We start from the raw sequence: 27,581 nt of genomic DNA, 5'->3' as shown, positions 1-27,581 counted from the left end.
ATGGGCACCATCGACTAAAAACTATCGACTAAATCGATAGTAGCCAACTACTATTTTCAGTCGACTGATTTTTTAAACTATCGACTGAATTTATGTAGTAGTGGTTGGGTTACTATTTTCAGTCGCTGTTTTACACGTTGCCATCTTGAAATTTCAAATGTCAGTGTCACACGATGAAACAGAAAAGGTTAGAAATACATGATTATGACAGGACGTGCAAATATGCAAGTAATGAAATATGTAATAGATATTTCAATACTTTAATTCATATTAGATGTTAAAATCTTATTGCTATTTATGCGAAATACTTTAATTCATATTAGATGTTAAAATCTTATTGCTATTTATGCGATATAAACTATATATGTGATATACGTAGGCATAGACTATAGCCCGCAATCTAAACGTAACCACTAAAACGAAATTTCAGTCGACCAAAAAATATCGACTAAATATTCGATAGTATGTAGTAACTAAATAGTAATTAGTCGATAGTTGAATTTAGTCGATAATCATCGATAATGCCCATCACTAATTGCTGCTCGCCGTACTCTGTATAATCTTGCCCTCAAGTTTGTGGTTTGAACATTCTGCCGCTACGAAGAATGGCGCCTAAATGCGAATTTTACCATTCTATATGTTTTCTATTTATGACCGAGCAAGTCAAAACTTTTGAAATTCAAATGTTTTCTCGTAACGTTACCCAAGGTGTCATATAGTCGTATATCCTGGTATATCCTTGTCGACAAACGTAGAATGTAAGTAGGTGGTGTGTAATTTTATAGAGGAACTATCAACTTTTTGGATTCAATGGCTACAAGCGCATCATTCTATCGCAATGTTTCGTTACTGACTGAATTAGTTCCGCCCAGCGAGGAATTCAAGCAACATTTTCGTGAGGTACATTCTAGTTACTAAACAAAACATATCCTGTACTTACGTATATATGCATATATCTTGTTGTAATTTGTGTTTTGTATGTAGGGCATGTTTGACAAGCCCAACACGGCAGGTTTTTTACACACGTCTCACTATTTATTAACAATATACGACTCAAAGCGCTTCAAGAAGTTATTCGAATGGCCAGTGACATGTAAAAAAACAGAAGCAATATACCGTAATAATGTTAAGACATTTTTAACAGTCATATCCACAGAAAATCGTGACATCGAATTTCCAAATATACTTGTGTCTCACTTGTTTCATGCTAGTGGTAGCAAATTTACAATTATTATGTGGAAGTTATCACAAGTGGTACTAAGAAAATATATTGTTTCTACAAGTAAGGTGTATACTATCAAAATCATGTTATTACTAACCATTATTTATAATAGTTTGTAATTATTTAATGATGCGTCTATTTTTATAGGTAGTTACGATGTTATGTTTATACCCCAAATGGGAATCGAAGCAAATGTAGGAAAAAAGTTTTTAAAAAAGACATACGCAAAGGTATGTTGTAGTATTTTTGACCGACATCGTGCTTTATCGGAAATGGAAGAAGCAGCTGAAACTTTTTTAAAGTAATTCTTGCGTTCTTTACTATTTATCTATGAACTGTAACATTGCAATTAAGATTGTTTATTTGTCTCTTTGTTTTTTAGAAAGGAAGAACAAAAATTAAATAACATTAAAACAGAAATTTTTGAGAGCGAACAAGTAATTAAAACTATTACAAACGATGCTCCTGTTTATTCTACGATTAAGAAACGCTTGGTGGATATAAATGACAAAGACGTGATACAAAGTTAATATTATACTCAACATTTTATTTTGTATAATTTATATATTCGAATTCAGTTTTTAAATGTTGATATTCACATATTAATTTCAGTGTGGAAAACGACTATACGCAAATGCTTGTATTACCTACAAAATAAAAATTCAATTTTAAAAAATGTAAAAGAACTTAGTCAGAGAGTGAACGATATAGTATCCAGCATCAGTAGCGATATTCAAACGTTGGATGCAAACCAATACCAAAGGATAAATTATTTGGAAATGTCTGAACTGTTTCCTTACAATATGCAAGTAAGCAACATTCCAAAATTCTTTAACATTTACTTCATAATCTAAAGCGATGCATTAAAAGGAAATGTATTTCTCGTTTCAGACACACCTACTTCAACTATACGCAAATGAAAAATTAAATTTACATAATTTTATTCTACTATTCGAATCGATATTGATTCAGTTATATCAGCGATTGAAATTAAATTCGTTGGAGGACCTTTCGGTGTGTCGATTGCAGACAGAATCGAGTTGCAAAGATATAACTGAAGCTTTAAACATATGTCAAATGCATTTATCTGACATCAAAACACTGATATCGGAAACACGTCAGAAATTATATCATATATTACAAAAAAACAACATTGTTCAAATTTACAATGATTTGGAAGTATCTACTACCAATAATGTTCTTCTAATGTCAACACCAACTATAAAAATCGACACCAGTTGTACAGACATAGAATTTGATCTACAAAACCGCCTAGTATTGACTCCAGTGGGAGGTATAACTCGTACTATTAGAATTATTATTATTACGTACACAATACTATATTGACAACTATATTTTAGCTGTATACAAGTCGCTATTTTCGAGATACGAACATTTGAAGCCAAATAATTCTGCACCAAGATCAAAATTCAGAGAAAATTTGTTCGCATCTCATATTAATTTCGATGATTCGATATCGACAATTAACGATGATACACCGTCATTACATGCTCTTCCAGTTTCAAGTAAAAAGAATTTGTTATCTTCGAAACAAGCTGAAAAATATTCTCGATTATTTTCTACGCGTACAAAAAGAAATAACACTACAGGTTTGCAAGCAATATTGAATTATTGTAACTTTGGTGTCCATCACAAAATGTTAAAATTATTTATTTTATTTACAGCAATCTCAAACGTAATATCTGTACCTTCTTGTACCAATACAAAAGCAAACTCGACTGCAATTGCAAATACAATTGAAGGTGTGAATGATATATTAGAACTTGGTCAGAATATGTCGGAAAAGACCATGTTTGACAAGAGTATTGAATTTACTACTCCTATAAAATTGACCATCGCAAAAGATGATGAGCCCGAAGACGCGTCTGAGGTGAAAGATGTAGTGAACATGCTCCAAAAAACATCAAATGTTCTTAATTTGTGCGAAACAATAACTACAGAAATGACGAGCAACGAAACAGAAAGAATTACAAAGACTCAACGAAGGCGTTCGATCAGCGATTTGGTTGAACGCTATAAGAAATTACTTGATCGTGTATAGTAATCATACAAGTAATTAACCAACCAAGACATGGTAAAAAATAATTGCAAGATAAGAGCATCTAAGAGTTTAATAGCCACATATTTTGTATAAAATTTGTAATAAATAATTAGTATTGCATTGTATGTATGCATAGTTTTTAAGCTCTGTATTCTCCTTTGGACTATCTTCCTAAATCAAATCCTCTAGATTGCATGAATGGGGGAATCACCAAGAGAGAAATTATCCATTTCAAGTACATGTTGCGTTGGTTACACTGTTTAAACGTGTACTTCGTCATTTGTATCAAAGAGGACACTGTGATCTCTATGAAGATGAATGAAGACTTATATATAGATCTTGTAATGTAAATTTTACATCACTGATATTTCTATTAGATCAGTGTTTTATATGTAAATACATAGAAATCAGGCTGAAGATATTGCCGGTAGTGAGATTTTGTTTGTATCTCGTTTCGAGGTTATGCCATTCGAAGAGCGTTATAGTTACGAGAAACGAAAGTATCGATGAATTTAAAATGAACTATGAACCGAGAATTATAAAGATATTGTTAAATTAATCAAATTCTACCACATAATATAATATAATATGAAGTTAGTAAAGCCAAATTGGGTTACGCACGATGGTTTGTATATTTCATTCAAGTTTCAAGTACACGTATTTCAAATTTTACACTTACAATATGCGAGTTAAAAATTCAATTATTTTCTAGGTTATCCAATATTTTCTGTGGATATACATCCAGATGGAAAAAGATTCGCTACGGGTGGTCAAGGTATTACTATCTTCCATTTATGTTATGTTTTTCCTGGTTTACTGTTTTCGTTTCTTCGAAATATGATACTCAACCACTCATTTGATCATTTTAGGAGGTGATTCCGGGAGGGTTGTCATATGGAACATGGAACCAGTAGTTAATGAAATTGCAGAATTAGATGAGAATATTCCAAAAATGTTGTGTCAATTAGATAATCATCTTGGTACAAACAATATACATATAATTTAATTTCAATATATATATATATAATTTAATTTTAATTTAAAAGTTTATTATTTTTATTTTATAGCATGCGTCAACTGTGTTAGATGGAGCAATACTGGATTATTGGCATCGGGTGGCGTAGATAAACTCATTATGATTTGGAGGTTGTCCGGTGGAGTCGGCGGCAGTTCTATGTTCGGTGGAAAGTCCAGCGTAGAAACATGGCGTTGCATAGCTACTTTACGTTCTCACGAAGCAGACGTATTGGATCTCGCATGGGCACCACATAGTCCATGGTTGGCTTCTGCCTCGGTAGACAATAGCGTAATCGTATGGGATGCTTCGAAATTTCCAGCCATTGTGGCCGTGTTGAAAGGTCATAAAGGATTCGTGAAAGGGATTACTTGGGATCCTGTTGGGAAATATTTAGCTTCTCAATCTGATGACAAAACGTTACGCGTATGGCGTACTACCGATTGGACAGAAGCAGCGCTGATATCCGAACCGTTCGACGAATGCGGTGGAACCACTCACGTATTAAGACTTTCTTGGAGTCCCGATGGTCAATATTTAGTGTCGGCTCATGCCATGAATGGCGGTGGCCCAACTGCTCAAATAATCGAAAGAGATGGATGGACCCAAGACAAAGATTTTGTAGGGCATAGAAAAGCCGTTACATGCGTGGTATGTAATATAATAGTTATTACGTTATAAGTAGTATTATAAAAAGTATACATACTTTATAATTTATTCAATGATTCTTCTCTTCTTTCAGAGATTCAATGGAAATATTTTACAAAAAAAACAACCAGGATCTTCTAAACCGCAACAGTATTGTTGCGTTGCTATAGGATCCCGTGACCGTTCCCTATCTGTATGGTTAACTTCGTTAAAAAGGCCTTTAGTAGTGATACATGAATTGTTTACGCACTCGGTACTAGATGCTAGTTGGTCACCATGCGGTCTACGCCTAGCAGCTTGTTCTTGGGACGGATCTGTTGTACTTATCGAGTTTACTCAACAGGAATTGGGTCAACCGTTAGATCCTGCCGAACAAGTAATCGTTCAACTTGTGCATTATTGAATTATTTACTATATATTGTAATTTATAATTATAATATGTTAATAGACTGTATACTAGGTTTTATTTCATTGCAGAGTAGTCTTCATGAACGTTTGTACGGTAAACCTTTGGTTCAAGGCAGTTGTACGGTAATGGAAGCACCGGAGCTTCTCAATTTGAAGACAACATCTTCACCAACGTTAACAACTCAAACGCAAACGTCAACAAGTATAAATTCGGTACAGCCTCCGACTACTACGCCTACAACTCCCGCGAAAGGTCCAATTAATAAACAAATCGAAACAAGGACGTCCGATGGTAAAAGGCGGATAACGCCAATGTTTATACCACCGCCATCAGATACAATGTTCGTTGATATAAGTAACTTAAGATAATCTTAAAACATTTTTAATATTACAACGATTCTGTTTGTATATTAGGGACTCATCGATTGCTAGATTGGGGACACCAACATTTACCAGTCAAATCAAAAGTTCGATACTTATAGAGAAGCGAAACGATGTTGTAGCGCCCAATGTTACCGCTTCAGTGAATTCGACCAATACCAATAGTCCAACGTCTACATTGACTTTAAAACGACGCGAACAAACTACACCGAAACTACATCACGCTGCGCCTACTAAAAAGCCAAAAATCACATCTGAAAGAAGTACAAATCAAATTTTACTTCCCCCGTTAAAGCCATCCAGTTCCTTGTCTCAACAAGCTGGCCACTATGCTGTAACCGTGACCAATAGCCAAGGTTTAGCTCATTTACAAGTGTTCAAGGGTACAGATTCTGAACCAACTTGGGATTTATATTTAGGATACAGTGCTGTAGCCCTAGCAGCCTCGCCAGCGGTTATAGCACTTGGTTTAGAAGATGGAAGCCTTCATACGTTTCATCCTGCGAAAGGATGTCGGCCAGCACCTCCTCTGGCTCCGCCCGCACCGCTTGCAAAAGTCCATGCAGTTGGGAATGCGGTAATAATATTTTTACTATTAACCTATTTTTATTTTCGTTTTATTTTCGATAAATGGATGACAATTGTATCTTCAGGTAATGGTCATTTCAAGTTGTGGAGCAGTTCGTGTGTGGGAAATAGGATACTCGTGTAGAATGATAGTTTCCACTTCTGCTGCACACTTGGCAGTACCAGGCACCTCTTTGTTATCCTGCACCTTATACAATGGAATGCCTCATTTAGCCTTTACCAATGCCAGAGCATACATATATCATAAAGAAATGGGTACGTAAATCGATACATGTCTGTGACACGTTTGTGAACGATCGACACCCGAATATATGTAGTATGCTGTAACAAATGTTTACTCACAAACAATATGGTACGTATAGATATATATGTATATATTTAGGTACGTGGTTATTAATTGGCGACAGTCAAGATCCTATATGGCGCTGGGCGTCATTTAATGCGTCCAGTACATCCGGAAGTAGAGCACCCAGGGGACCTCTTTCTTCTTTACAAGAAGGATTATTGAGAACAGCTGGAAATACTTTACCTAATCCAAGATTACCCCATAGCGCTCCCAGTGTAGTATCCTATTTAGAACAACAAATGCTCGCTTCCAGAGCAGTTGGAAGCGCACAGGAATATGTACATTGGCTCATAGCTTTAGTGTCCTTTTTATTGACTCAAGGTAGATTTGAATATGCAATTTATATTTTATATTTACCGATCGTATTTTTCAACCATATATATATCTTCCAGATGGATTAGAGAAACGTTTGAGGTTAATTTTAGATGATCTTTTGGGTCCGAGTCACACATCAGCTTCCAAAAGCATATGGGATCCTTTGATACTGGTATCGGTTCAAGTGTCTGTTACATCGTATTATAAATATAGTATTGTATTATACATGAGGTTGGGTATTGTTAATACGTTATTCAATTTGTGTACAGGGAATGAAGAAACATAAACTTTTGGAAGATGTATTGACCGTTGTTGGTGGACACCTTCGTTGGCAAAGGTTGTATCTCGAATACACGGAACAGTTAACTACGCTAAAAAATCAAACGGTTTGATAGACACTCTATTGAACCTTAACCCCGATATGTGACATTTGTATTGTAATTATTCATACGTATATTATACATCGTGATTCTAAAATGATGTTAATCGATTTTTATATTAATTTAATGTTATAAATTAACTAAGATGTAATGTAAAAAGCCACTTTTAAACATTCTTTTCAGTTCCTAAAAAGCGTAGAATATTCTAACATCATTTAAGAAATTTTTTGGATTTCTTGTACATTTTAAAAGCACGTCGTTATAGGGAAATAAGATTGTACAGTTTTTTATATCGTTTATGTCATAGGCATAAGTAAACTAAACTAATAAAATCGAATTTTTTACTAAAAAATCTCGTGGAAAATCTAACAAGCTTGAAACAGTGTAAAATCAAGATTACTGCGTACAGTGCAATCGAAGTCATTTTTGTCTACAAAAACAGTTGAATCGAGCCATCATATGCCGCATACCTTTGGTCAGCTACACTCCGGGTGATTAATGATTGCCTGCATACGTTTATAAACGTTTCGATATATGTATATATATATAGAGAGAGAAGGGAAAATAAAGAAATTAATTGACAAAAATTTTAACAATTTTATATTACTTCCATACAGTACCATTGGAACAAAATTCTTATAATTTATTTATCTGCAATGCACCATCAGAAAGTATTATCACAATGTCTGATAAGATACGATGCACTGCAAAAAACTATCAGCATTAATAAGAATGTATTTCCGAAATTTGTACCGCAATTATATTCATCGATAAGGAGGAAAACGTGTACAGCAACGCGCAAATGATTGAAAAATACAAATATAGAAAGTAAAAATAGTAAATCTAACAAGATCAACAGCATACCTAATTTTGATTTTCAGATATCAGTTCTGCTCTATGTATGTATACCGTTTTTTCTTTTTAAGAGTTCTAATTATAAATGCAGCTACGTATTTGTCTTTCAATTGACAGAATTCAGAATTCAGATAATGAAAACCTATTTTTATGAAGCATTATAGAAGAATACTATTTTCACATATGCATATAAATTATCTATATATACAATATATGTAAAGAACATGACATACTAACACAATGACAGATTTGCATAAAGCATCCATCTAAACGGGTATACATATAAAAGATCAAATGCTAATATAAGTGCATAGAACATTTCAAATAGTGCATTAATATAAATATCCAATTGAAAAATGTTAGCATTCACTTTTTCACAAAATGTGAACATTCAGTTATTCTACATTCTCTAGAATGAACTATTTTTAAAAATATTCATAACTGAACAACATTATATTATATTATATTATATTATGCTATATTATATTATATAGTTGTACTTTCTTTAAATGCTTGTCACAGAATTTATAATATATAAACTTGAACTTGCGACACAAGTAAATATATAGGAAAATCGTGTTAAGTACAGAAGTCTATAAATTTGTATTTTATAATAAAATAGTAAAAGATGCCAGTTAAATTTGTGTAAATAGGATATGTAACCGTATTAATATAGGCAGAATGCATTACAATACCTTTCCATGTTTCTTCTAAATGATATAAAAAACTTCAAGTACAGGAACTATACTATTGTAAAACTAATTGTAAGTTCATTTCGCTCGACCAATTTCTTTACTTGTAACTATTGTCTGAACAAACTAGTTAATATATTGCAATCGATCGAATAACATTTTAAATATTTACTGGAGCAAAACGTTGTTATTATTATTAATGTATGAAGCTAAATAGTATCTTTTATTTTTTTCAATTAAAGCAACCGTATGTTAAAAATTTCAATCTGTTCAAGTCCAACGAATGGCATCATCAAGAACCATTTTACATACATCGAAAAAATTCCAACAGAAATGCTATCCGTATTCGACTACTATTCTTGTATTTATCCGAATTCCTTTGGTAGTACAAAAATCACATTTTTTAATACCACATCGTTACAACAGGCGTCTATGAAGTACAGTATCATTGTGTACAGTAAGTTCAACAAATGCTCAATTCGAATAACATTTTTGTACCTTCGATAATCATGTTCAATTCTGACATTTACATAACTCTTAAATGAATCCATTCAAACACAAATATGTATTTTATGATCTACATATTGTGCGTTATACACGTATATTCCACATCATAGCACATACAATAAATTATGTACGTTCTAAACAACACGTACAATTCTTTCAATCGGATAACAAGCTATGACTAGTATCATATATGTATATGCAATGCAGGCCACAATGTTACTTACAACATTACCCATTGCCATAAGCTTTGCTATTGCAATAAACTCGATATCAATATCATTGATATATAATATAATTAATGAAATTTAAGCAGTCATGTGTAGTATGTATACACATAAGTATATACACATAAAAATCGTATTGTTTGAATTTCAATAATACTGTATTTAACAGTTAGACCTTCTCAAATCCTAACTATACGAGCGTATATCTCCTTATAAAAAAAGAATTAATCACTATCCATTATAGTGAACTCCTTTAATTCTGATTCGTCGACATAATGATTCTTCGAATTTTTTTCCTCAGTAGACTTTATACACTAAAAAAGTGCCAGTACTTACAAAGTATAATAACATTGAATCGATTTAGAAAATCAATGTACTCACATCTTCGACTCGTATTCGCGGTGCAGATATCTGTTCAGGGAAATGCCACGGTTTACAGTTTGGGTTATTTAATAACTTCCAATTAGGGTAGGCCACAGAAGCTTTATGTAACTTTTTAACCATCTAAAAAAGAAACAGGGATTAACGAGTTTGTCGTCCAAGCGAAAACCTTACTCTCTTTAGAATCAAGCAGGCAAAGTACAGACCTTGGGCGCGAATATTTGTGTAACTTTATTGACTAGCCAAACTGGTAGTTTCCCATGTGGATCAGTGTGAGATACGTATCCCAATTCAGAACCATCCCCATTTCGCGATGGTCTGACAATGTATCCTTGAATTAAGAACACCAACAGCATAGAATTGCATAAAATCTAATTTAATGATTTCAATTTGATCATGATTACAAATTACAGTACCTGTAAGATAAGATGTTGCTCTCACGTATTGTTTTCTTGGTGGATAATCTTTATGGAAAACGGAATGATTTAGAATTAATTGTTCTAAACCGGTATCAAGCCAAGACCTTTGTAGTACAAAATCTCTGTTTTTTAACGGAGATGGACAAGCCACTAATTGGAACATATACAGATTTTTATTTAACGCAATTACAATCAATACCAAAAAATATACATTCAAGACAAAATGCTTACTGGAATAGTAACCAATATCGTTATTCGGATTAAAAAAGCCTATATCTTTTGATTCAATCATATGGGTATCCCAAACTTTTCTATACTCAGGATCATGCAATACATCGTATAATGTCTCTGGTAAAACATCGGGAAAACGAGTTCTAATCTATAAAACAATTTCTCATTAATGCCATATACAAATCATATGGAGAAACTAAATGTGAATCACTATTAAAGATGTACGTACTTTCACCATTCTGAAACTAATTCCTGGCACAGATTTTGTCCAAACCGACAAATCGGGTTTATTGTAATCCAATCTCCAGTCATTATTATCATCGTATAATCGTTTCAATTTCTCAAAATCCTTATCTTCGGCAATTTTAACAATTCCAATATCCATCTTATATGTATGTACTATCTATGAAACGATCGACGTAATTAATTCCAAAACATAATTACTAAAAAGGAAACGATTTATTATCAGATGACCAATTACATATCAAATGAAATATTTCAGTTACCTGATGCACCTAGAGTTTATAGCATACTCATAAAAAATTTAAATACACTTAATTCTGTTGTGTAATAGGCCTTATACTTATGCCAAAGTAACCTTTGGACAGTCTTGTACATTGTTGTGCTTTTGGGACAATGATTAATTGTATAATCCATGAAGTTCGTTCATGCTAAACAGATATTGAACCAATTATTAATGAAGTCTAAACAATGTTGTTGTAACATCGAAATATTTTTACTTAGTTGAAATATAATAAAACAGAAACTGTGTTTTCTCCCATTATAATTAGTGTTAGTAATTGTTTATAAGTACTTTTGTATCACTATATATAATGCCAGTAATTTAAAAATATTGGAACCTCAATCAACTATATACCATGGAAATGTTACGATATAACCTTCGAATGAATTGAAAACGTAAATAATGAAAAAATTTTGAAAACAGAATCTTTAAAAGTATTAATAATTATACGATGAACCAAGAGTAAGGTCAAATATAAGAATTTAAACAGCCCGGATAAACACAGCTACGTGTATGATTTCTTAAAGATAAAAACAAAATAACCTTTTCCCATATGGTATGTTAAGTGTACATATGTAAGTACCTTCTCCTTGTTAGAATATATAATTATTCTGTTCGCCGCAACAGTGCATTTCCACGGAATAGAAACAATTCATATCACATATTCGACTTTCGGATAGGGTTGAAATTTTCCATATGACATTTATAATAAATCGAATATCGCAATCAAGTCTCACTGAAAATATCAACCGACCTGCGTCACCGGCACGGTGTAGGTGGTGATAGGTTAGCGAACATCTATGGAATTTATCTGTTTTAACCACCGTTGTGGTTGAGATTATCTTCCCTATATGTAGGTAACATACCATCAAAATTTTCATTCGATATTACATATTTTGTAATATTTTACGTTCCTCTGGAGAATACATACAGTCACTGTAGCACGTTGAATCTGTAAGCATTCTAATTAACTACTATTTCAATTTATTTAAATCCACAGCCCCTATTGCAGATGTTGATGTTATAACATTTCAACTTGTCCATGTATACGGTTCTGTTAATAAATGTAATTATTGCATATTACAAGTGTTTGTTAACTATTTATAAACAATGTTAATATACCAACACTTATATTTATATAAATATATATATAAATATATATACATATATATGTACTCCAGAACACTTGCAGAAAGACTGAAATAATTCAGAAAACTTTTAGCTACCATAACTTCCAAACAAATAAGTTTAGGGCACAAGTATGTTAATACTTTTATGTAGAGCACAAAAAAATGCATCAATCAGTGCAGTCAAAAACATAGATTTCCATTTAAAAAAAGGGGGCTGTTGCATTTTTCAGATCCACTGATGTAAAAGTGCATTAAGTATTTACATATTATGCAACATCCGATACCATTTAACTTTAATCTATAACAGTTTCTTCTATTTCCAACTTTTTAGGAGATACAACCTGTTTCAATTGTATGGGACACCCTGTATATATATATATATATTATCGTTACTGTTTATAGGAGAACAGTCTCATTATGGATAGAAAAATTTCTGTGAACACTGGAAATATAGAGCTGGACAATAAAATTGACGAATGGTTAAGATGGAACAAGGTCCTGATCCTGAACGCTTTATTTACTAGCAATCGACTAATGGTCCTTCAAAGATTAATGATTAAGAATTGAGAATTTCTTAATAAATTTTCTAATAGTTATAACAATTTCACTCTTAATCTGATAAATGAACTCGAGCAATATAGTAACCAATAGCTTGTGTTGAAATTATTGTCGTAAAGAAAATTATCGAGCTTCTTGTAGATACATTGTACTTATCGAAATTGCTACAAATAGATTTCCAGTAGCCAAAGATTATGACTAATTGGTTTTTAGGATCCAAAAGCTGGTCATGAGGTCGAAGAACTTGTCCAAGAGAATAATGTTCAGATCTTGTCAAAGTTGTTCTTGAAAAGACTTGAATTTGGTACGGCTGGGCTAAGAGGTTGTATGGGTCCAGGATATAGTCAGTTGAACGATTTAGTTATAGTTCAAACCGGTCAAGGGTTATCAAACTATTTACTAAATTTTGTAGCCAATTCACCAGTAAAGGGAGTAATAATAGGATATGATGGACGTCATTGCAGCAAAAGGTTTGTAGAAAGTTCAATCACTATCATATCAATCGCTTATACCAGTATTGTCTATTGTTTCAGGTTCGCCGAATTGACTGCTACAATTTTTGTAGCAAAATCTATAAAAGTATATCTGTTTTCAAAAGTTGTCCCAACTCCCTTCATACCTTACGGCGTGCTAAAATATAAATGTGCAGCAGGAATAATGGTTACAGCTTCCCATAATCCCAAGAATGACAATGGTTATAAAGTCTATTGGGAGAATGGTGCACAAATAATTTCACCGCATGACAAAAAAATTCAAAATTACATACTCGGAAGTCTGCAACCCAACGAATCTTCTTGGGACGTGACAAAAGTATATGAAAGCCCATTATATGAAGATCCATGGAATGACATTACACAATCGTATTTTCATGGTCTCAAACAAACAGTTTTATATCCTGAAGTAAATAGAAACACGATATTAAAGTTTACATATACCCCCATGCACGGTGTTGGATATGAATACATGAGTGCGGCATTTGATGCTGCAAATTTAAAGGTTTCTTTATCTAGTACAATCTATAGAAAAATAGGATAAAATAAGAAAATAAAGGTAACAGAAAAAATTTCATTTCTATTTGTCACAGCCATTTATAGTAGTTGAAGAACAAAAATTGCCTGATCCAGAATTTTCAACTGTAAAATTTCCAAACCCTGAGGAAGGGGAGAGTGCTTTGGACCTCAGCATAAAAACAGCAAATGAAAATTCTTCTTCTATCATAATTGCTAATGATCCTGATGCAGATAGATTAGCTTGTGCTATAAAAATGAAAAGGTACATAATATAATGTGGCTGTTATATCGATTCTAATTAACATCTTGATTTGATTCGAATCTATTTATTTTTATTATAGCGGAGAATGGTATATTTTTTCGGGCAACGAATTAGGAGCGCTATTAGGATGGTGGATGATGCATATGTATCAAGTACAACATCCTGACACAGATTTCTCTAACGTATATATGCTAGCGTCAACGGTATCGAGTAAAATTTTAGCATCAATGGCTAAACAGGAAGGATTTAATTTCGAGGTGAGGTGAACTTCACTTTAAACAATGTACTTAGATACAGTTGCCTTTACCTTTTTCGACTATTTTTCTATATGACTTTTCTATGTTTCAAAAGGAAACTTTAACAGGTTTTAAATGGATGGGCAATAGAACGGTAGAACTAGAGAAAGCGGGTAAAGAAGTAATATTTGCCTACGAAGAAGCAATTGGTTTCATGTGCGGTTCTAACGTATTGGACAAAGATGGTATAAGCGCTGGAATGCGCATAGCAGAATTGGCAGCTTATCTCGAGACAATAGGTTTTACACTTTATGAAAAACTAAATGAGATATATGCTCAGTAAGTTGCATCGTCGCATCGTCGCATCGTAGATGTTCAGTTAAACGCTTATCTAACTTGTAGTACTTTGTCTTCTATTTGAAGAAACTTTATATATATAGATCATATGTTTGTTCCAGATATGGATATCACATTTCTAAAAATTCATATTGGATTTGTCATGAACCGGATACAATTAAAGCAATATTTGAAAGATTACGAAATTACACTGGAGAACAAAATACAGTAAGAAATATCTAAATATACATATAGATATAATATTTAATTCCATGTTATATTAATAATAAGATATTCGTATTATTTCATATTATCTATAATCATTAGTAATTATTTTCATATTGAAATGTGAAAATATCGCTTCAAGAGCTTAAAGTACAATAACGAACAAGAAAATTAGATTTACATAATGCAATTCAAACTAGTATTGCAAGTCATGCATACCTACACTACAGAGGAATCATAAAAGGATTGGTATTTAATTACAGAGGCGTAGTTCTGCATTTGTAGGAGCAACATTAACCGCGTTCAGTTTATTTATAGTTTTACAGAGCAATAGTAATACCAAATATACTTCACATGTTATGTGTTCCTAAATAATACATTGAACATGTTTATAAATATTTTACTTGTGTCTTTGACACTTTTGCCGTTAGTATTTTTTGCTTTTCTAACTATTCCAGCTGTACAATCTCTTTATTGTCTAACACCGTTTGTTGAAAATTTTCCAGACATGAATATGTTGTAAGTGCATCTTTATAAAAGTTTATAGGATTCTTAAATGTGTATACGTACTATTCTGCAAAATGTTTGTACGAAATTTTTTTTAACTTACTATAGGTTTGCTTACTATTGTTTAATCATTGTTTTCAGTACCCAACAAGTATACTCAATGGAAAATACTCCATAGTAGGTGTTCGTGATCTGACCAATGGTTATGACAATACAAAACCAAAAAACAAGGCTATTCTACCAGTTTCAAAATCAAGTCAAATGATAACGTTTACTTTTAAGAATGGTTTAGTAGTAACATTAAGAACCAGTGGTACGGAACCCAAGATTAAGTACTACAGTGAATTATGCGCGACTCCCGAGGAAAAGTAAGCTGTCAAAAAACACTCATATTGCATAACACAAATATTCATTGCATTTAAGTTTAAATCATCTGCATAATTTGTTTTATCTTTTAGAGATCTGAAACTGCTAAGGGGTACTCTCGATGAAATGGTATCAGCCGTTGTAGAGGAATTTCTCCAACCTGAGACACATGGTTTGATACCTCGTCCTAGTTAAGTAAAATTATCAAGGTTTATCATAAAATTATAGAAGATGCCCCAAAGACCCATCGAAGTAAAAAAATACTAGCTATATTCCAGTTTTATACTTTTCTATTCTTTCTCGTAACTAATTATGTACTTCAATTAGTATTTACTGAAATTGAAGTAGAATTTGACGAATTCAATAATCTATAAAGTGACAAAACTTTTCATTTACTTGGTATAAGTATAAATATAGTAATGTTTATTTATTCGGAATCATTAATTTTACTTAACTATTATTAAGTTCGTAAGGTCTGTAAAAATTTGGTTTTACATAAACTTAATTCGTTCAGTTGAGAGTATTAAATGGAATAAAATGTTGGGAATTAGAGCATTTATTTGAACAAGTGTTACTGTCTTTTTTCATTTATTTGAATGTATCAAAACATGCATAATATATTGATAATGATGATAAAAAAATGAATATAAAAATCCTATACATTTTACAGTTTGCTTTAGTTAGAATGATTACCAGAGCAATATTTGGTTATTATATGTTTACTGTAAATCAACTTTCATAACAAACATGTGTGTCACTTGTTATTAACCATCGAATATGCTATATTTTATTAATTTATTTTTTTATTCCCATTTATTTTTTCTAATTTTCTGCTTTGTTTGGTATCTTGAAAGTAGAATGTAATACACTGAAACCAATGTGCTATCAGTATCTTAAATATCAAATGATATATTTAAAGATGATAATAATATTACCTGTTCGTCCAGAAAGTCTATTAACGTACTCATTTTGTATTTGAAGCCTTTTCCTTTTAACATAGAGTATACTGAATCAATGCATAATGGCTCGTAAGATAAAATATTATTATGTAATTCTTTCTGGTCTTTTATTAATTCGAGAAACACATCTTTGATATTTGGTGCGCTAACAGTTGCAGCTGCAGTTAAGGTTTCCTTTTCATGAGATCGTCGTTTCTTATGTATTATATTTACCGGCGTTTTTTCAGTACTAAAGATTTGAATAAACTGTTATGATTTCATAGTGAAATTTATCGGTAATATATTATTATAATAATTTACTTAACGAAAATTCTAGATTTGACTTACCTGCCTTGCAGAGGTGGTAAATCAAAACTATACTCGTTGTTACAATTATTATCATTATCTTTACTGTAACTTCTTCTCCTCTTTTTTGGTTCTTCTTCGTCGTCGCTATTTATAACTACAAGTTCAGATTCTACTTTTTTGGATGTTAAAGGAACTATAGGATGCAACTCGTTGTAAATATATGTCAACAATTTTACAGCCCGACTTCGTTTCTGTAGTTTTAGTCCGTATCTATGTAATTCTGCCTAAAATTAAATTCACAAATTGTTACTTCCAATACTTATCTTGAATTTGTCTCTATCGCTTGTAGAATGTGATTTATTATCTTACATGAAGTTCAGGTGTTTTCATGCTGTCGTAATCAGGAGGAGGTGTACAACTGTCCCTAGTGATTGCAGGAGATTTAACTTTTCTTAGCACTTGTTTATGTCCACAATTACATAGAGACCGATCTACAGTGTCTACAGTATCAAAAGGAAGCGATGTATCATTTTTTCTATCTATTTTACTTTTTCCATTAGCGTTCAAATTTGTTTCTGACATGGATTTTCGTTTGAATTTTCGGATATTTTCTCCTGTAACTAACGGTTTTACTGATTGGACCATGCTATCATTATCTGTTGTAGTTGATTTATCATTTTTCCCATCTGCTTCAATTATTGGAATTTCTTTAATCTTTCTATCATCGTCGCTATAATCATTGATACAAACGTTTGCTAAATAAATATCTTTCTCGAAAATGTGAGTATTATCATGAAATTCGTTCAATTTCGAAACCTTATTAGCCACTATTTCTGGACTAGACAATATTAAAACAGGTAATTCCGTTAAACTCGATTGATTCGTTGTTTGTTCTGGCGATGATACTGACAAATTGTTTCTTTTTGTTTCCATATCCATATTACTTTCTGATTTAGTATACCTTAACTTGCTCGAGTTAACAATTTTCTCACGTTCATCATCAAGCGTCGTGTTGAAATTTGTAGGGCATTGTGAAAATGATAGAGTAGACTTCTCAAGATCAGAAGCCCTTACTTTCTCATTTTCTGAAATTAGTGCGAAGTCAGAATCTATTTCTATATCTATATCTTCGTCCAACAATATAGGAATGTCTTTCATATTCACATTGTTCTTCGCTTCACAATAATTATCCTCTGAACTACTTTTAACAGAATTGTTTAATACATATTTTTCTGGAAAATTTCGATATTTTAGTATACTATTATTTTGATGTTTTTTCTTATATTTTGTATACATTGATAATTCACCATCATCGGAATCAGAATCTGACAAAACACTACTATCGTTTTCGTTACAGTTTTCTGTACTAGTATCTAAATTTTTAACGCTTGTACTGTTCTGTAATAAATTTTCTGTTACAGGAGAGTTTATGACATTTTGAATCGCACCTTCTGCAATGGTTGTGTTGCAATTCGTCGAATTACTTTTTGTATACTTTTGTGCATATAGTTCTTCGTTATTCTCTAATAATTGCGTTAAATTGTCCATCGAATCGAAATCCAAGTTTACATTGATATCAGTTTCTTCGGATGTAGTGTGCAAATGCAATGGGAAACTACTAACAACGTGGTCGAACTTATTCAGAACATCTGTTTCTTTCCCTGGTTTTCCTTCTGCAGCGGTAGTTTCATTAGATATAAAATTCTGATCAGAATGATCACTTCCTAGATTAAATGGATTTCTCTTCAGTTTTGATGACACTTGTGCTGTAATTGTAACATCAGAATCTGTATCAAAATCTGACTTTGCATTTTCTTCTCGAAATTGTTCGATGAATAAACTCAAATTACTTTTCATCCTCTTAATATCTGATTTGTTTACACTCCTTTGCGTTGATCTACTAGACTGTGGCGTACTTGTTAAAGAGTTCATGTTCTCTTTAATGTTACTGCTGACTGTTACTATATCAATATCAATATCAGTCGAATCGACAATATCGATATTGTTAGATCTCTGTGATTTGTTAGTGGCTATTATAGGATCAACAGATTTCTCTTTGTAACTTCTAATGGAATCATTAACATCGTCAAACATATCCGGAGATTCGTTGCATTGCCTAATTGGACTTATCTGTCTCATGTCCGTAACTTTTACCGACAGTGTACCCGTAGCAGATAATACCAAACTTTTTCTTCCAGTTTGAAGAGATTCTGAATTACTTAGAATATCTTCTAAATACTCTTCACACGATTGTTCATCTTTATGTAATGATTCTTTATATTCTTCTTTCTTTTTGCAAAGTAAACTATTTGATATACTTGAGTATTCTTTCAAGTTATCATCTTCTTTAACATTTAATATTCTTCCGTGTACATTATCTTTTATTCTTTCTGTTTGAATTTTTGATTGCTGCTTAATTTTAGTCTCTTTTCTTTGTAAATATGCAAATAATTCCTTCACTTTGTACTTTCTTGCTAAATTCCTCAAATCAGAAAAAATTTGTACATCCTTATTGACATCGAAATGCTTCTTTATATTTCCACTGTAAATAAATTCCAAGAATGCTAATGCAACATTGTAAGTTATATCAGGCCAGCATATCTTTTCCTTGACTGTAGTAAATTGGAAATTATCGTTGGGCATAACATCGAGTAGTATGTTAGAACACTGTACATAAAAAACTAATTTATGTGCCCAAATATATTTGTTATTATCGACAAATACTATTATATCGCTCGCAGAACTGTCATTTAATACGTTCCTCCAATTGTTCGATATAGAATCAATGTACTGCATATCATTACAATTTTCACATTTTTCATTAATTAAATGTAAATCGTTTTGCGGCGTTTTACAAAATGTTCTCTCATCCATGCTTCTTTCTGTCTTATCCTCACTCGGTTCTCTGTTATCTTCTTCGCATTCCTACGAGTATGAATGTAAGGAATGTTACTGTATTATTGGTAATATCAATTGGTAATTTATAGTATGTGTAATATATAATATGTAATGTACTATTTCCTCACCATCAGTTGTTTTTCTCGTGGAAATATGTACTCTGATAAATTTGGTACATAAAAAGATATTTCACTTCGAGGTAATTCCGCTTTATCCCATAGCTTTTCACTCTTTAATTTATACAATAAGAAATTCTTAATTAATTAATAACAATTATATGATAATAAGATGAGAATAAGATCAAATAATATTTCTACCTCGTAAAAGAGATCCCGAAGTAAATAACTTTTCAAATCAGTTTTTACAGTAAACTTTTTATTGCATATGATTTCTTTTTTTGGTTCTTGAGTAAATGGTTCATCACCCATGAGAATTTCTGCTATTTTTTCAGTTAAAATGTGGTTTCTCTCTTCCTGGGTACGTGTTTCAAGAACAGTTACCACATTGTGCATTCCTGTTAGAAAAATATCACTGTATGAAAATACTGTTCTAAAACTGGTTATTAAAATATCTCTAAGTAAATCTATGAACACAATAGAAGTATACTTTTCTTATTTTTTACAAGAATCACAGGCTTAACATTTACGAAATCTTCTGCTTCCTGAAGAGACTTTGACAACGCTAATGCAAGATTAAAATCAGAATCGTCATGTGAATTCTATAAAAGTGAAAGTTTTGTTTAAGTTTAATTTAAAACAGTAAATTTCCTTTCATAAAGAAAGTCAAATACATTTTATATGCATTGTAAAATACATACTACTTTGCGGGCTGCAGATTTTTTCTTTTCTTGCACTACTGGTGCTGCAAGTAAACCTAACAATTTTCTTTCATCTCCTTGACGCTTTTGAAGCTCTATAGCATCTAATAACTTCTTTGTTGAAATGTTATTTTTGCATGCACAAATCTTCATGTGTGCTGCTTGAGAGTCCACATCTTTAAATGTTTTAAAACATAATGGACATACAAGAGCTACTTTCAAGTTGGTAGTTGAATCTTTACTGTCATTGTTGTTTTTAGCTTTAAAATAAGAAGATTCTATAGAAGGTTGAAAGCTTCTTTTTTCCGACTGTTGCTTTGATTTTGTGTCTTTTTTATTCTTTGGAGTACTCTTTAATATCGTTGTTGCCTTTCTCTTTTGTTTTATATTCATGGGCTTACAAAATTCGCTTAATTTTTTTTTAGCTATTTTTAATTCTGGACTTTTAAAATCTAATATACTGTCACCGTCGGTTTCAGTATTGATAAGAATATTATATTTAGTATCATGCCCCTTTTCATCCATTTTGGTCTTATCAATAAACTATCTTGGAATACATTCTAATAACTTTGCATCTGTACTGTAAATGAAAGCTTTATTTAATAATTTGGAAAGGTTTAATTTAGGAATTAGACATAATTTATTACTAGAAATATCCTTTTATCTGTATACTTGTCTGTACATTATTATTTTATTGTAGGTATTGTTTTAAGAATCATACCTATCTAGGTACATTATATCTTTTCAAACAATCGTATCTTACGTGAAACTGCTTCTAAAGTTGATGAATTGGCAAATAAAAACTATGAATATATCAACAACCTGTTTATTAGTCCAATGTGTTTTTAGATTTGATATTCCTTCCCAGCCAGAATGTCATTTTTGTGCTTAAAAAATGGTGGATTAAAATCTTTCCCATCGATGACCTCTTGATCACACTTCAAAGTTCCATCGAGTTCTCTAACTAACTTCCTCTTCTTTATCATAAAAGCACTATAACATAGAATTCAACAATTATTATGTTTACATTGGTTAATTATACAATATATGTACTGCAGCTTATACATATTATATGTAAAGCACTATACACGTAGAAGTTTCATTTGTCGTACTGCTACAATTACATTTTACATCATTTTATCAACAAATCTATTATAGATAACTCAACTTTATTGGAATATGTCTCATAAATACTGAAACCAGACTACTGTAGATTACTACTGTTAAAAGTTTGGGTCAAAATAAACTCGCGCACCTTCATTGATCAATTAAACACCTTACATAACAAGGTTAAATGATTATTATTCCTTTATATCGAATAAATAAAAATAAAACCGATAGCCTCGAGTAAATATTATTATTAGCATAAACTTTATTTCTTTTGTAACTGTTTAATTTCAGGAAAGCATAGATATTTCATGAACGAAATCAAATTTAATCATACCGTATGAACCATGGAAACATTTACCTTAATGCAACAGTAATCCCGGATGGAATCAAAACTTTCATTAAAGTGATAATTATATGAACTCTACCAGCCGGTGTGCCGCGAAGATTACGGGGTTTTTGCGTCTGTATAACTATCGGTTCATACATGTCGAGAGAAATTGTACGAACTATCACCTATATTATGAAACGAGAACTATTCTATTATACCTACATACGTACATGTATGCATCTATCTACATATACTTACATTCACAGTGCTTTTATAGCGAAATATACGATTGTGTCGCAATATATTTTATTTTGATGCTTTTTATGTTTTTATTGTAATTAATTTGATATATTTTCACGTAGTACGAATCTTGTAGATCAATTATCTTTCATACAATGATACTGAATAGTTATACCAAAATGTATCTACATGTATACAATATTTTACAATAGTTAAATAGTTTTTTTCTTTGATCACTATACACTCACTACCACTAAACACCCACTATAGGTACGCTCTCTACTGTTCGTTACACAAAATAAACTTTATTATGTATGCATGTATGTATATTGGTGTATGTATATTCAAATTTTAATTTTTCATGTACCTATTATGTTGTACCTTGTACCAAACATAAACAACTGAGACAACCAGTACCATAACTATTGACATTTTCATTAAAACGAGTACCGGCAAATTGTAAACGTTTGTAATGTTATACATATTGTTGTATACTCTAGTAAACTAATAATTAAGTAATATCTCACAACAGAAAGAAGTTTATGCTAAACAGAGCTACTATAATTTTTATATCATTTCCATCAAAACTAAAGTTATCTGGAAACGTTTAATTAATTTTCAAACATGGTATGTACAAGCATTATTATTTTTTTTAACGCTATACCTACAAAAAGCTTATTAATAGGCCCATAATATATATCTGAAAGAAGCTTAATGATTTCTTTATAAATGACAATTCTATCAGAGATAATTAGACTATTTATGTTACTGGAAATAGTTTGTTGGCTTCGAATGTTAATTTTTTTGGCTTTTTAAAAGACTACTAAATCATTGTTAGTAGGTAAAGCATTAATATATATGTAGAAATGGTGATCGCAGTAGGAATAAGTTAGTAATTATGTCTTAGGCTTCTACATCTAAAAAGCAAACTGTCATTACTGTTAAGAAAAAGGGGCCTCCAAAGTTGGATTTGACAGCAGAACAAAAAAGTGATATAAAAGAAGCTTTCGATTTATTTGATCCAGATGGTACTGGAAGAATCGCTACCAAAGAACTTAAAGTAGCCATTAGAGCTCTCGGATTCGAACCCAAAAAGGAAGAAATGAAAAAACTAATAGCCGATGTTGATCCAGATGGTCTTGGCACATTGTCATTCGAAGAGTTTTTGAATTTAATGTCTGTAAAAATGCTAGAAAAGGATACAAAAGACGAAGTTTTAAAAGCATTTCGATTGTTCGATGATGATAACACGGGAAAAATAACATTTAAGAATTTGAAAAGAGTTGCTCGAGAATTAGGTGAAAATCTTACAGATGAAGAGCTGCAAGAAATGATAGATGAAGCAGACAAAGACGGCGATGGAGAAATTTCTCAAGAAGAATTTTTACGTATCATGAAAAAAACAAGTTTGTACTAGTTTCTATGAATTTAATAATTACTAATAATTCTTATTTATATCATTTATTCAACAATGTTTCTTTGCACAATTCAATTGTACAAATCTATTATAGAAAAAGATTATTTACGCTGATCTTAGAATAGAATATTGTAATTAATTGTTAATTATTATACGTAACAGTACAAACAAAAAAAAGAGTTACAATATAAAATTTTGTACTACAGAATGTAATTTATAAAATAAGAGTATAGTGTAAATAAATGATTAAAAAAATAATTATGAATCATTTTATTAATACTGTAAATGCATATCTCATACACTTTGTTTTGGTTGTTCTTCTTTTGCTGATGATATAGCAGTGTTAATTAGCGATCTTACCAATTCTGTTCTTTTCCTGGATTTTGCTAAGCTCTTTAAAAATAACTCGCATGAAATAGGGATTCCACCTAAGTAAATAATATTTTATGTATATACAAGCGTTCTGTTAAGAATGTAATTTGTTTAAATCCATATTCTTAATAATAATAATTCACAACACACCAGGTTTATGTATGCAACAAATTTTTTCCTCGTCCATTACTATCGTTAACCTCCCTAAACAGAAAGTTTCCTCTTCGTCGGTAGGATCAGCAATTAATAATTGACTGTATAAATGAATAAAAAATAAGTGTACATATTTAATATTTTGTACTTTATATAAGTTGTAAAGAATAAATTAATTTATATGTCGAAATATTGTAAACACACTTATCGAATATAGCAAATGTTACAGAAACTGGCAGAGATTTAATTGGAAATTGTATCTTGTTCATAGGATGTACAGAAATATTTCCTGTTGCCACATTGTATTCTGTTTCAGGTAGTTTCACTGTACAAAGAGAAATTTACAAAATATATTAAATTTGGGGACAATAGAAAATGTGAACTGTGTTCCTTTTTATGGCCAGCGGACTAACAATAAATTATTTCTATTCTACTCTATTATCAATCAAAACTTACATGTGTTGAGTGCACTGGTTAATGCTCCGATACTAGCATCGATTACAGAACCGTCATAATTAATACATAATAGATCACAGTATAATACCCATACTAGTTTCCCTTTGCAAATACATAGATCTTTTAAATTGATAGCTTCTGAATTTTTTAGAATATTTTCTATTGTTTTTGAAATAATTTGTGCTTGATCGCTTGGTGGGCCAGGTCGAAATTTTGGTGAACATAATGGAGAAAGTTCAACGTTCGGTACAATATACCCACAATCAGGAGATTCTGTTTTTGGTATCGCTAGTTCCTACAATATAGTAAACATTTCATTATTATACATTGTATACAGATATGTAAATATATCCTATCTTAGTTACAGTACTTACAGCTTTAATACCGCAAACAACTGTTGTATTGCCAATTTTAAATATCGACGAACTATTAGCATGAGTGATCGATGAAATGTTTATGCTTATCGGACGAAAAGATAGAAATTGTCTACCATCGGGACGAACATCTTGCGCCTAAAAATTTTCAATAAATTTATATATGATAGTAACTATGACGGTAACGTGTTAACTATGGTTAACTATGAATAAAAGTATACGTTTGCCTACCAAATGGTCTTGTAGATATTTCACTGGGTGAATGGTCCTGTAATGATACACACGTACATGTGAGTTGAATTATTGTGTTATCACTTTCTAAACATATATATTATCAACACAGTTATTCAAATATTTCAAACATTTCGTAAAAAGGATTGTTGAGAAATATTTCATATATTTTGAAGCTACATACTTCAACAACCAACTGTTTAACAGGTTATGTTAAAATGAAACAAAAATGAATTCAAATAGACTTTAGAATCAACTGTTCAAATAGACAAATTGTGTCTTTCCCACTCGTAAATATATTAGTATTTTTAAATAAAGTTTACAATAAATACAAATAGTTTTAAGTAAAAAAACTACATAGATTTAAATACCGACTTGTATTGTGTATCCATAATACGAATTTCCCACTGTTCTATTTACCATTCACTCTCACCAACTCTCACAGACGAGGTATATATGTAGGAGTAGACCAATTACTACATACTACAGTAAAAATTCTACTGAAGTCACTCTTTTGGTTCTTTTTCAGTGACTTCTGTAGGGAACGTCGCACAGTGGGGTATTTGGCCCGAAAAGCCGGAAAAAAGTCAATTTCAAAAATTTAACGTAAACTGTAATTTTTTTATTGCTCGAAGTTGTTGAATGTGTGTAGAACATTGTACTAAATTGTTTTTATTCATTTGTAAGTTTATGAATGTCTAAACTTAATCGAAAGTCGAGAGATTCTATGACTTGTATTGCCTTTCCAATCATGCTATAACATATCGTACATTTATTAGTGATTTTTACATGCTTTAAAAAAGCTGTGTAATTTTTTGCTTTATGGACATCTTTTAGGTAAGTATGGACTACACTCTCAGACTGTTTTCATTTTTTTATTATACTCATTTATAAAGTTATTAATATTTGAATATGATCAATAATTCAGAAATTATTTTTACAATTATAAGACTTCATTAACGATTTTATTATGGTTCTGAGTGAGTCCCGATGGTCTTTCTGGTCTCATTATATTCGGTAGAGATTTGCGATTCCAAGCTAATAAAGTTTGGTTCCAGATTTGTCCAGATTGACGTTTTATAGCTAATTTAGTATTAGCGTTTAGAAGTGTTTTACGTACGCAAATTAATGGTAATAATTTAAAAATATTCTTAAAATACATATCTACTTATTAAAACATTTCATGATCTACATATTTTGTATTACAATAATAATTTACATCATTTTAACATAATTTACGTGTAAAAATACTTTTTCTAGCTTTTCGGTGCACGTACTCCACAAGCGCCACGATTTTTCAAGGGTTTCCGATAATCTGACGAAAAAAAAGGTTCGAACAAAAGATTAACAGTATTCAGATGTCTACAAATTTCAATACATAAAATTTCGGAAAAAATTTTTTTTTTATAAAAAGTGAGGATCAATTTAATTTTTTAACTGTTAAGATATATTTTCGATCTCATAATGTTATAGCTGATGTTCAGACGAATTCAACGACCACCTACATTGTGGCATTGAGCCTGTATATAACGCTTAAATAATTTTTTCCGGTTTTTCGGGCCAAATACCCCACTGTGCGTCGGAGGTACTCGCCGGCGTCGCGTTTGAAATACGATGTTGTACGGAGGTGCTGACAGCGAAACTCGAGAACCGTCGCGGTCACCACATTGTCGGGTATATCGGTGTGAGACCCGAAGACCACTACTAATCCAATTACAAAACTTCTTTATTTTTCGTTATATTTTTATGAAACTTTTACCAACATATTCGTGGCATTTTTCTGATTAAAATGATACCAAATATGATATAATTCCGATGTTATTTACTTGTGTAACAAGCGATAAAAGTTTCGAACGCAGAGGAGGACAGCGTATGGGAAAGAAAGAGACGCAGAGAGTCGAAGCGTTCGGAAAAGATCAAAGACTGGCGTGAGCGCAGGCTTTTAAATGAAAAATTTAACTTTTTTATTATTAATTATTTTTTTATGAGAATTTCACCAATATATTTGTGGCATTATTCTGGTTAAAATGATACCAAACGCGATATAATTTGGATCACATTTACACTAATTTTCCGTCAATGTAATTGTTATGGAAAGTAACTTTCATCGT

General features: G+C 31.5%; 7 protein-coding genes across 16 annotated transcripts; 4 read left to right on the top strand and 3 right to left on the bottom strand.

Moving 5' to 3' along the window:
- Positions 1-173: 173 nt before the first annotated feature.
- On the top strand, positions 174-3,409 carry LOC143362173 (uncharacterized). Its single transcript, XM_076802103.1, has 9 exons — positions 174-187; positions 786-900; positions 985-1,282; positions 1,370-1,523; positions 1,605-1,747; positions 1,835-2,031; positions 2,114-2,516; positions 2,584-2,832; positions 2,908-3,409. Exons 1-9 carry the CDS (start codon positions 174-176, stop codon positions 3,282-3,284), a joined length of 1,950 nt encoding a protein of 649 aa, XP_076658218.1. The 3' UTR covers positions 3,285-3,409.
- A 109-nt stretch (positions 3,410-3,518) lies between these two features.
- On the top strand, positions 3,519-7,717 carry Hira (histone cell cycle regulator-like protein). 2 transcript variants are annotated; one of them, XM_076802102.1, is made up of 11 exons: positions 3,519-3,909; positions 3,997-4,059; positions 4,154-4,264; positions 4,352-4,950; positions 5,042-5,323; positions 5,425-5,696; positions 5,770-6,313; positions 6,390-6,579; positions 6,707-6,991; positions 7,063-7,171; positions 7,255-7,372. In XM_076802102.1, exons 1-11 carry the CDS (start codon positions 3,873-3,875, stop codon positions 7,259-7,261), a joined length of 2,499 nt encoding a protein of 832 aa, XP_076658217.1. In that variant the 5' UTR covers positions 3,519-3,872; the 3' UTR covers positions 7,262-7,372. The 2 variants fall into 2 exon arrangements, with proteins under 2 accessions (XP_076658217.1, XP_076658216.1); XM_076802101.1 differs by having other exon boundaries at positions 3,523-3,909; positions 7,063-7,157; positions 7,255-7,717.
- A 225-nt stretch (positions 7,718-7,942) lies between these two features.
- Positions 7,943-11,922, bottom strand: LOC143362176 (START domain-containing protein 10). The gene is made up of 8 exons (XM_076802111.1): positions 11,781-11,922; positions 11,181-11,345; positions 10,904-11,117; positions 10,675-10,822; positions 10,441-10,593; positions 10,231-10,355; positions 10,025-10,147; positions 7,943-9,957 (listed from the first exon to the last, which is right to left on the bottom strand). The coding sequence occupies exons 3-8, from the start codon at positions 11,057-11,059 to the stop codon at positions 9,868-9,870; spliced, it is 795 nt and encodes a 264-aa protein (XP_076658226.1). The 5' UTR covers positions 11,060-11,117; positions 11,181-11,345; positions 11,781-11,922; the 3' UTR covers positions 7,943-9,867.
- Pgm2a (phosphoglucomutase 2) lies at positions 11,699-16,382 on the top strand. 6 transcript variants are annotated; one of them, XM_076802105.1, is made up of 10 exons: positions 11,699-11,753; positions 12,730-12,822; positions 13,099-13,355; positions 13,419-13,881; positions 13,970-14,157; positions 14,237-14,414; positions 14,509-14,732; positions 14,852-14,957; positions 15,603-15,829; positions 15,920-16,382. In XM_076802105.1, the coding sequence occupies exons 1-10, from the start codon at positions 11,751-11,753 to the stop codon at positions 16,020-16,022; spliced, it is 1,842 nt and encodes a 613-aa protein (XP_076658220.1). In that variant the 5' UTR covers positions 11,699-11,750; the 3' UTR covers positions 16,023-16,382. The 6 variants fall into 6 exon arrangements, with proteins under 6 accessions (XP_076658220.1, XP_076658223.1, XP_076658222.1 ...); XM_076802108.1 differs by lacking the exon at positions 11,699-11,753 and adding an exon at positions 11,758-11,776; XM_076802107.1 differs by lacking the exon at positions 11,699-11,753 and adding an exon at positions 11,920-12,050.
- Positions 16,383-16,398: 16 nt separating this feature from the next.
- Positions 16,399-22,621, bottom strand: LOC143362171 (uncharacterized). Of its 4 annotated transcripts, none has more exons than XM_076802097.1 (11): positions 22,486-22,608; positions 22,258-22,412; positions 21,553-21,782; positions 20,790-21,369; positions 20,579-20,690; positions 20,290-20,486; positions 20,101-20,202; positions 17,444-19,999; positions 17,114-17,358; positions 16,763-17,015; positions 16,399-16,695 (listed from the first exon to the last, which is right to left on the bottom strand). In XM_076802097.1, the coding sequence occupies exons 4-11, from the start codon at positions 21,312-21,314 to the stop codon at positions 16,618-16,620; spliced, it is 4,068 nt and encodes a 1,355-aa protein (XP_076658212.1). In that variant the 5' UTR covers positions 21,315-21,369; positions 21,553-21,782; positions 22,258-22,412; positions 22,486-22,608; the 3' UTR covers positions 16,399-16,617. The 4 variants fall into 4 exon arrangements, with proteins under 4 accessions (XP_076658212.1, XP_076658213.1, XP_076658214.1 ...); XM_076802098.1 differs by having other exon boundaries at positions 21,612-21,782; XM_076802099.1 differs by lacking the exon at positions 22,258-22,412 and having other exon boundaries at positions 22,486-22,621.
- A 335-nt stretch (positions 22,622-22,956) lies between these two features.
- On the top strand, positions 22,957-24,120 carry LOC143362177 (uncharacterized). Its single transcript, XM_076802112.1, has 2 exons — positions 22,957-23,094; positions 23,375-24,120. The coding sequence occupies exons 1-2, from the start codon at positions 23,092-23,094 to the stop codon at positions 23,882-23,884; spliced, it is 513 nt and encodes a 170-aa protein (XP_076658227.1). The 5' UTR covers positions 22,957-23,091; the 3' UTR covers positions 23,885-24,120.
- Positions 24,121-24,130: 10 nt separating this feature from the next.
- LOC143362175 (exosome complex component RRP43) lies at positions 24,131-25,950 on the bottom strand. Its single transcript, XM_076802110.1, has 7 exons — positions 25,846-25,950; positions 25,471-25,507; positions 25,240-25,377; positions 24,866-25,160; positions 24,614-24,734; positions 24,407-24,510; positions 24,131-24,312 (listed from the first exon to the last, which is right to left on the bottom strand). The coding sequence occupies exons 1-7, from the start codon at positions 25,860-25,862 to the stop codon at positions 24,179-24,181; spliced, it is 846 nt and encodes a 281-aa protein (XP_076658225.1). The 5' UTR covers positions 25,863-25,950; the 3' UTR covers positions 24,131-24,178.
- Positions 25,951-27,581: the final 1,631 nt, after the last annotated feature.

This window comes from Halictus rubicundus, chromosome 16 (assembly GCF_050948215.1).
Source record: "Halictus rubicundus isolate RS-2024b chromosome 16, iyHalRubi1_principal, whole genome shotgun sequence".
In the NCBI taxonomy this organism is placed as follows: domain Eukaryota; kingdom Metazoa; phylum Arthropoda; class Insecta; order Hymenoptera; family Halictidae; genus Halictus; species Halictus rubicundus.
The sequence above is the reverse complement of the archived record's forward strand: the minus strand, read 5'-3'. Positions and strand labels throughout refer to the sequence as shown.